The sequence below is a fragment of the Eptesicus fuscus genome, chromosome 5 (assembly GCF_027574615.1).
Source record: "Eptesicus fuscus isolate TK198812 chromosome 5, DD_ASM_mEF_20220401, whole genome shotgun sequence".
Taxonomy (NCBI): Eukaryota; Metazoa; Chordata; class Mammalia; order Chiroptera; family Vespertilionidae; genus Eptesicus; species Eptesicus fuscus.
In genome coordinates, this window is record NC_072477.1 from 63,567,926 (window position 1) to 63,578,157 (window position 10,232).

General features: G+C 39.0%; 1 protein-coding gene and 1 pseudogene across 1 annotated transcript in view; both read right to left on the bottom strand.

The window, feature by feature from the left end:
• Positions 1 to 8,842, bottom strand: part of WDR76 (WD repeat domain 76) — a 36,311-nt gene extending 27,469 nt beyond the window's left edge. Inside the window, exons 1-4 of the mRNA XM_054715556.1 lie at positions 8,754 to 8,842; positions 7,473 to 7,868; positions 2,320 to 2,412; positions 1,142 to 1,197 (exon numbers count right to left, since the gene is read on the bottom strand). Coding sequence (XP_054571531.1) covers positions 1,142 to 1,197; positions 2,320 to 2,412; positions 7,473 to 7,868; positions 8,754 to 8,819 — 611 coding nt within the window. The 5' untranslated portion in view covers positions 8,820 to 8,842. The remainder of the gene's footprint in view (positions 1 to 1,141; positions 1,198 to 2,319; positions 2,413 to 7,472; positions 7,869 to 8,753) is intronic.
• Positions 8,843 to 10,079: 1,237 nt separating this feature from the next.
• Positions 10,080 to 10,209, bottom strand: LOC114232042 (U4 spliceosomal RNA; annotated as a pseudogene).
• Positions 10,210 to 10,232: the final 23 nt, after the last annotated feature.

Genomic DNA, 10,232 nt, shown 5'->3' on the forward strand with positions numbered 1-10,232 from the left:
AACCAGTAACTGGAACAACAAATCGATCTCTCTCTCTCTCTCTCTACCCCTCTCCTCTCTCTAAAATCAATAAATTTAAAAAATATTAAACCAATTAAAGTGAGGCTATATTTCATTACCATTAGCACTAAACAAATTATCTAATGATACCAAGATTTTTAGCTTCTTCACTTATACATAAGCACTGCTAAAATGCAGTAGATAGAACTTAAGCTAAGGTATCCTGGAGCTCAGATCCTGAAACTTCCACTTCTGAGCTATTTTGACCTTAAGCAAATTACTTTACCTCTTTGAGCCTGTTCTCTATCTAACAAAATAGATATATTACCTCTAACATTTGGTTGTTATCAGAATTAAATGAGATAAAGCCCTAGCTGGTTTGGCTCATTGGATAGAGCGTTAGCCTGTGGACTGAAAGGTCCCTGGTTCAATTCATCAAGGGCACATGCCCAGGTTGCGGGTTCCATCCCCAGTAGGGGACGTGCAGGAGGCAGCTGATCAATGATTCTCACCATTGATGTTTCTATCTCTCTCTTCCCTCTCCCTTCATCTCTGAAATCAATTCTAATAATGTAAAAGAAAACACAAATTGAGAAGCAAAAAGACAGCCAAAAAAGTTAAAAGAAAAGTAGAAGAATCTTTAAGAAAAACAGTTTTCAGTGAGGGGAAGTAGAAGAGGGTACAAAGGGAATAAATGGTAATGGAAGGTGACTTGACATGGGGTGGTAAACACAAAATACAATATACTGATGATGTATAGAATTGTATACCTGAAATTATATAATTTTATTAACCAATGTTACCCCAATATAAATTATGTTTAAAATGGGAAAAAGAATAATAGTTTTCTAGGCAAAAATAAGAAAACTTAGTGAAAGTAAAGATTTCCCTCCATTAACAGCAACAGTATTAAATAGAAATAAAATTCAGCTTTCAAGATTCTATTTCCTCTATATTCCTTTGATGAGGATGAGAACTTTAGTTATTAAAAGGTAGCATTCTCTCAGAAATCATATAAGGATTAAGATTAAATTACAGAGTTTCTGATTTTACTTATTTTATTCTGCTGAATCATTTTTTCAAATTATAAAACAACTCAGCAATGTATCATGGAGCAGACACTGTAAATCATATATTTTACCTTCTGGATTCAGAAGGCTGTCTCTTCTTTATCATTTCACGGAACCTTGCAGCTGACTGCAAAATACACAAAGTATAATAGCTTATAACTACACAGTTTACCTTTTAAAATATTAAGTATCTGCCACTATATCCACATAAACTAAGATCTATATAGGAAATAAAGATCCTATGATACCTGCTCTTGGTGGTAGACCTGAGACAAATATACTATTAATAATAAGAGCAAGTATCTAATACTGTCTAAAGTACTGACATTCTGATGCCTTAAACCAGGTTGCTAATGAGTTTACATGATTAAACATTTAATCAAATATACTATTATAAATCAAAAGATTTAACTTCCACTAAGGCAATCATACTTTGATATTTTCTAGAAAAGTTATAGTTTTATACTTATATAATAAATCAAATCAGAAGTTCTGTTAACTAAAATCAAAATTAGAGATAGTCTGTCTAAATTTCTCATGAACTGTCATTAATGACACACGTATATAATTTAGTTATATAAAATTATATTAACTCACCCTCCCTTCAAGATGCAAACATATACTGAATATTTGGGAATCTGGTATTTGGAGAATTCAATTTATTATTTTGGAGGGAACATCACACATCCTCCTAAACAGTTATTCTCTCACACATAGAAGTTTACCGCCCAGTGTAAAGACACCATGTAAATTATACATTTAATTATAATGATTATAAAATATTAGTATAGATCTAGCCACTTATCCTTAACACTCCCTATACAAATCTTATTCCCATCTATCATTACAGTCTAAGATTTATTTTTTTAAAAAGCTTGTCTTCTCCTTCGTCTACCACACATCCTTCAACCCATCCCTCCTTCTCCTTTATCCATTAAAGAAACCACTAAAACATACCCTGTTTCTTTGAATCCAAGACAACTTTTCATAAGCCATCATTACTTTATGTACCACCAGAGGAGGGGAGGAGGTGCCAGTTATAGTTTTAAGATGCTTATTTCAAAAGTATTAAAATGAAAGAAAAGTCTTGGAATTAATAAAGTATGGTAACCTCTTTCTATTAAGTGCAAAACTTGCTCCTAATTTACTGAACCTCACCTGACACTATGAAACCTGATATGTGAATACTTTACTGACTTACTGGCAACAGGAAAGGTATCTTGGTTTTAATTAGAAACTCCACACAAACCTCAGACAACTGAAGTGAAGCAAAAAAGTTTGCATTTTCTGATATGTTCTTCAGTCTCTTCCTTTCATATGGTGACAATCCTGAAAAATCATCCTATGAATTACACCAAAAAGATTCTGTTAGTTTACATAATCTATAGCAAAAGCATCTCACAAAACTAGGTGCTCAATTCTCTGCATGTATACTTTCCTTTAAATTGCACCTATTCAATTCATTTCATGTCTTATCAAAGAGTACATAATCTCTGCTTTATTAGATATCGAGTAAAAGTGTTTGAATGGGTGATAATCCCAAGAAATTTGTATGGCTTCCCAATTAAATAGCAAGAGATCTGATATCAAGTCAAGTAATATAACCTAATAGCAAATTATTTCCTACTGGCCATTAATTATACTATTACAAAAAGTTATATTTTTATTAAACAAAAGAAGAAAGAACTCAATAACAGAAAAACTTAAATTCATGGAAAGTGTTAAGGAAATCTAGAAAGAACAACAACAAAAAAACACACGCATGAACAGAAAAGGCAATATGACTAGAGAAGCCATTGTCAAAGTCCAATATCCAATAGTTGGGGGGAGGTAAAGCAGAGAAAATAGAGAAATAATACAAGAAAGTTTCTGAAAACATAACATTAAAAGGGCCCAATGAGCCCTGGCTGGTGTGGTTCAGTGGACAGAGTGTCGGCCCAAGCACCAAAGGGTCTCGAGTAAATATCCCGGTCAAGGGTATGTACCTGGGTTGCAGGTTTGATCCCCAGCCCTGCTCTACGTGTCTCTCTCACATCCCTCTCTCTCTCTCTCTCTCTCTCTCTCTCTCCCTCTCTCTTGCACTCCCTCTAAAAATCAATGGAAAAAATATCCTCTGGTGAAGATTGACAAAGAAAGAAAAAAGGGCCCAATGAGTAGGGGGGGGGGGGGGCACAAGGAATGAAAAAAGACCCAAGGCTAGGCATATTATCACAAAGGAGGCAAGAGCATACAATGGAGCAAAGATAGTCTCTTCAATAAATGGTGTTTGGGCCCTAGAAGGTTTGGTTTAGTGAAGAGAGAGGCGGCCCTCGGATTCCAGTCAAGGGAATTGCAGGCTCCTCCCCGGCCCTGGCTCTGGTCAGGGCGCATGCAGGAGGCAACCGATCCATGTGTTTCTCTCACATCAATATTTCTCTGTCTTTCGCTCTCTCTTCCACTCTCACTAAAAATCAATGGAAAAGTATCCTCGAGTAAGGATCCAAAATAAATAAATGGTGTTTGGAAAATTGGACAGGTACACCCCAAAAAATTAAACTAGACCACCAACTTACACCATAAACAAGAATAAACGAAAAATGGATAAAGCACTTAAATGTAAGTCATGAAACCATAAAAAAATCTTAGAAGAAACCACAGGCAGCAAAATCTCAGACATCCCTCGTAGCAATATATTTGCCAATACTTCTCCTAGGGCAAAGGAAACTAAAGAAAAAGTAAACAAATGGGACTACATCAAAATAAAAAGCTTCTGCACAGCAAAAGAAACCATCAACCAAAATGAAAAGGGAGCCCACTGTATGAGGTTTATGAAGGAACATATTTGCCAATGATACATCTGATACAGAGTTAATCACCAAAAAATATAAGGGCCCGGCTGGTGTAGCTCAGTGGTTGAATGTCAACCTATGAACCAGAAGGTCATGGTTCGATTCCCAGTCAGGGCACATGCCTGGGTTGTGGGCTTGATACCCAGTAGGGGGTGTGCAGGAGGCAGTCAATCAATGATGTTTTTCTCATTGATGTTTCTATCTCTCCCTCTCCCGTCCTCTCTGAAATCAATAAAAAATATTTTAAATATATATATATATGGAACTCATACAACTTAACAAAAGGAAGATAAACAATCCAATTTAAAAATGGGCAAAGGGCCTAAATAGACACTTCTCTAAAGTGGACATACAGATGGCCAGGAGACATATGAAAAAAAATGCTCAAAATCACTAATCAGCCGAAACCGGTTTGGCTCAGTGGATAGAGCGTCGGCCTTCGGACTCAAGGGTCCCAGGTTCGATTCCGGTCAAGGGCATGTGCCTTGGTTTCGGGCACATCCCCAGTGGGGGGTGTGCGGGAGGCAGCTGATCGATGTTTCTCTCTCATCGATGTTTCTAACTATCCCTCTCTCTTCCTCTCTGTAAAAAATCAATAAAATATAAATAAAAAATAAAAAAAAACTGTGGTACATTTACACCATGAAATACTATGCAGCAGTAAAAAAGAAGGACCTCTTACCCTTTGAGACAGCATGGAGGGACCTGGAGAGTGTTATGCTAAGCGAAATAAGCCAGTCAGAGAAAAACAAGTATCACATGATCTCACTCATATGTGGAATCTAATGAACAAAACAGATCCAGAGACATAGAAGCTTGGTACAGACTGTGGAATCTCAGAGGGAAGGGCGGGCAGGTGTGTGGTTGGGAAGTGATCAACCAAAGAACTTGTGTGTGTGTGTGTGTGTGTATACATACATACATACATATATATATACACATACACACATGTGTGTATGTGTGTGTATATACATGTGTGTATATATATACATATATATATATGTATATATATATACACATATATACATATATATATATCCCATGGACAGACAATAGGGTGGTGAAGGCCTGGGTGGGGGCAGGCTAGAAGGGGTCAATGGGGAAAAAGGGACATATGTAACACTTGCAACAATAAAGATTTTTTTTAAATAAAAATCTATTTTTAGAGACACTTGAAAAGTTATGACATCCAGCCCAGCCGGTGTGACTCAGTGGTTGAGCATCGACCTATGAACCAGGAGGTCACAGTTCAAATCCAGTCAGAGCACATACCCAGATTGTGGGCTTGAACCTCAGTAAGGGGCATGCAGAAGGCAGCCAATCAATGATTCTCTCTCATTATTGATGTTTCTTCCTCTCTGAAATCAATAAAAATATTTTTAAAAAGGTTACTGCACTCATAAAACAAGAAAGGGATGCTATGTTTTGAAAAAACAAATTGCCCTGGCCAGGTGGCTCAGTTGGTTGGAGCGGTCTCACACAACAACAACAAAAAACAGGTGGCAGGTTCAATTCCTGGTCAGGGCACGTGCCTAGGTTGCGGGTTCAATCCCTAGTCGGGGCATGTATGTGAAGTAGCCAATCGATATTTCTCTTTCATGTTAATGTGTTTCTCTCTCTCTCTCTCTCTCTCTCTCTCTCTAAAAAAGAAAAAAACAATGAAGGCATATATCCTCAGGTGAGGATTAAATAAAGGGGGGGGGGGGGCAAACAAATTAAAAAAAGAAAAAGAACTTGAATTAAAAATATGCTTGATGCCAAAAATTAACAAATTGTATGAATCCATTTATATAACATTCTCAAAATGATAAAATTGTAGAGATGGAAAACAAATTAATGGTTGCCAGAGATCAGGGGTTAGGGATGGTGAACATAACTATAAGCAATAGCCTAGAGCCGTGGTCGGCAAACTGCGGCTCGCGAGCCACATGCGGCTCGAGAGCCCCTTGAGTGTGGCTCTTCCACAAAATACCACGGCCTGGGCGAGTCTATTTTGAAGAAATGGCGTTAGAAGAAGTTTAAGTTTAAAAAATGTGGCTCTCAAAAGAAATTTCAATCGTTGTACTGTTGATATTTGGCTCTGCTGACTAATGAGTTTGCCGACCACTGGCCTAGAGTTCTTTGTGAGATGGAATAGTTCTGTATCTTTGATTGTGGAGGTGGCCACATGAATCTACACATGTGATAAAATGATAGAAAACTATACACACACACACACACCTTGTACCAATGTGAATCTCCTGGTTTGGGTATTGTAAAATAGTTATATAAGATGGACCCATGGGGAAAAACTGGTGAAGAGTGCATGAGACCTCTCTGTACCATTTCTGCAGATTGCTATGAATCTATAATCACTCTGAAATAAGGTTTTTAAAAACACATTTCTTGCAGCTAACATCACACTTAATGGTGAAAGACTGAAAGCTTTCCCCCTCAGTTCTAAAACAAGACAAATGTGTCCGCTCTGGCCATTTGTATTCAACAGCTCAGTTGAACCTTGTTGGTTAGAACCCTGTCCCCACACGTCGAGGTCTGGGGTTGGATCCTGGGTCAGGGCACATACAACCATCAACCAATTAATGCATAAATAAGTGAAACAACCAATCGATGTTTCTCTATCTTTCTCTCTCCCTCTCTTCCTATGTCTAAAATCAATTAAAAATTTTTTTTAATTCAAAACTAAACAAAACTCTGGTGGTGGAGCCCTGCAACCGAGTTTTAACAAGCCCTCCAGGTAATTTTAATACAGGCTAAAACTTTGAGAACCACGGGTCTTAAATAATCCACTCAACACAGAGATGATTTGTTTAAAAGCACTTGGTTTCTTAGAAGTGGCCAAGCCTAAAACTGAGGCTTCCAACCCCCAGGCCAATGTACTTACGATTTACCCCATGCTGTCCCACCATAGGTCCTAGTTCTTACCTCTGAGACAATAAAATATAAATTGAATTCCTATTTCATAAAAACATCTTACTTATCCTGTCTCCCTTTCCCTAACATCATTTTCTGTTCTCCTGTTTCCATCAATTTTTCGTCATGTGGTGCAGTTTTATCTTATCTTGCATAAAATTTCTAGCCTGGACATTTAGATTAAAAAATAAATAAGTAAAAGAAATAAAAGACATCCAGATTGGAAAGGAAGAAATAAAACTATCTTTAATGCAGAGGACATGGTCTTATATATAGAAAATCCTAAAGAATCCACACCAAAAAATATTAGAGTAAATGGCCTCAGCAACACTGCAAGATACAAGGTCAATATACAAAAATCGGTTGTATTTGTATACACTAAAAATGAACAATCAGAAAATGTCACTTTAAATGAAGTACAGCACTCCTGGTAGGCAACGTAAGTCGGAAAAATTAGATGCCCAATTTCTTAAGCTGATTCAAACGATTATTTTAAATAGAACTAATAAATTTTCTCAGGTATCTTCTCTACTCCATCATTTGTCTCCTTTTTGTATTTAAAGGAAATATTATTCCGCACATCAATGCAACCAATTAATGGTGATTATCAGAACTTCTATTTTTAAAATAAGAAAATTTGGGTAAACAGTAATTAAACTCTTACCAGGCCTGATGTATCTTCATCGCTGTCTCCATCCGAACTGCCTTCCATATCAACACTGAGAAGCACTGTATCCGAAGGGCTCACGTGTTGTTTGTGATTTTCTGTGTGAACATCTAAGGATGGTTTTTGCAGAGTGGATTCTGTCTTAGAAGATGTAGTGGCTTTCATCTTCGGAGTTAAAATATCTCTGAAAGTTTTCTTTATTTCAGTCTTCTTATATTTCTTACATGCCACTTCATTGTTAGAATTCTTATCTAATAGGGATTTGGGGAGCTTAAATTCACCTGGCTTGTAATCACTGAGTGAAAAGGGGACAAGACACACCTTAGCTGTTTTTTCTAAAACTAGTCTCTGAGATACATAAGAGATGTTCTGGTTTTCCTTATATTCATTCACCTATTCAGACCAAAAAAGAAAAAGAGAGTATTAGAAACCCAGGTCCTGTACCTTTGCTTACAGATCAGTGCAAACAAATCTAATTCCTATTTCATAATAACAACATAAACCCAAATTGATAAATCTATAACTGTTTCCATCCAAAATCTAGACACCAAATTTATTAACCCAAATAGAATTATTTACTATACTGGACACATTTCTTGCCCATAGGAGTCTATCAGACCAATGATAATACCGTCATGACCATAATTTGTAACTGAGAAGTCTACCCCAACTGTCAGCTCCTGAGTAACTGGAATTGTTCCAAGAGTGAGAAGCTGACAATAACTGCTGCAAAAGCAAATGTAGAGTCCCTGATCCCATCCTGCCACTATTTCTGGGGTTCAAAAGAACCTTTCTCTGCCCCGAAGGCCTAGACTCCATAAAAGAAAACCAGATGCCCTGGCCGGTTTGGCTCAGTGGATAGAGCCTCCGGCTTGCAACCTGAGGGGTCCGAGGTTCGATTCCAGTCAAGGGCACGTACCTTGGTTGCGGGCACATCCCTGGTGGGGGGTGTGCGGGAGGCAGCTGATCGCTGTTTCTCTCTCATTGATGTTTCTAACTCTCTATCCCTCTCCCTTCCTCTCTGTTAAAAAAATAAATAAATAAAATATATATATATATATATATATATTTTTTTTTTTAAGAAAGAAAACCAGGGCAGGGATCGGGCTTCTCTTTGGAAGGAAACCGGGGAAAGCCCGTTAAACTACGAGATGCGCAGTGGAGGGGAAGTTTCGGAGGAGTGGAGGTGCGGGGCGCCGGGTCCCGTGCTCCTCCTCCCCCGCAAGCACGGACTCCCACGAACACTGCGGCAGGCGCACACCCCGAAGCGAGTCTCACCTTCACTTGGAGTAGCGGTCTGGAGCCCGCCTTCTCCTCTGCCGCCCCGCACAACCCGGACATCATCCCGCCGCTAAGGGCTGGCGTCTTCCCGCCAATATGGGGCGGGAGGCGGCGCCGGGGGCGGGGGCGGCGGCGCCACGGGCGGAGCGGGCGGGCGGCGGGCTCCGCTCCCAGCTGGTGTCAGGGCGGGGCGCGGACCAGGGACTGCAGTCTCTTAAAGGAGCAAGCTTACTAGTCTCAACCCAAATCAAGTCCAGTCAAACCTCCTTTCTCCGTCTCCCATCTCCAACAGTAGGGTTCTAAGTTGTTCCCAGAGGGGGGGGGGGGGGGAGGAAAAAATGTCTCGGTTGTTGACCAAAACTTCAGTTTTCGATCTGACAATCCTTTCATGCCGATACCTCAGCATGACAAAAAGCATTTTGCAGGCAATGCTTTTGTTGCTTTCGATTAGCACAAGTTTAAAACAGAAAGAGGCCATCAAGAATGGCTAAGTGTGAAAATTGCACACAAAACAGCAATCACAGGCAATTGAACATAGGTTAAAAAAACAAAACACTGTTGTTGATTGGATAAGAAAAAGCAGCTGGTGATAGCATTTCGGAGGCAGTGATACACGAAAAATTCCTTTCAAGACTAGTAGGGGGTGGTTCAATAAATTTAAGAAAATAAGTGTTTATTTACACATTAAACAGTGCATTAACATGTATGTAAGAAAGGTTGAAACTGAATCATTTGGGGGCTGTAACGGATTAATTCCATTTACATTATTTCTAATGGGGGACAAAAATGATTCCGTTTTCGAACAAATCGCTTCTCCAACAGCCTTCTGGAACGAATTAAGTTCGAGAAACGAGGTTCCACTCACTGTACCTTAAAGATGCGATGGGATAGAAAGAACATTGTTACCTTGGATCCTGGTGATTTTGACGCTGCTGGTGCCAGGACCTCGCTTTGAAAACACTGGCACTTTTGCTGAGGAAAAACTATCTTGCCTTGGAACGTGAGCCTGAAAAGGATTCAGACTCACTTAGATGCCCTCAGAAATAGAGAGGAAAAGAAATTGAAAGCAACGTCCACCTTTTACCTCGAGTCCCCTAGTTCCTTGTAACCCCACCACTAGTATAGTACGCCCTATGGCTACCGTATTATCTTCTTCCTAGGAAGGGAAGCATTTTGATTTCCCACTCCCACCCCACCCCCAAAAGCTGATAACTTTCAGCTGGTTTAAATTTCACCAGCTCATCTGCCCACCAGTTAACTAAAAGACTAATGATGGCCTTACAGAGCCTAAAGGTTGGGGAAAAGTGGATCAAGTAATCTGTGTATCACAAAATAACATCAGATTTTAGTGCATGGCATTTCTTGTAGATAGCCATTTTATTATTTCTTCAATTAGCAATAATCGTGTCTCCAATAAACCTTATTGGCTATGATACTGCCACTGCACAAAGCTAGATATAGCCATATTAATTTTTT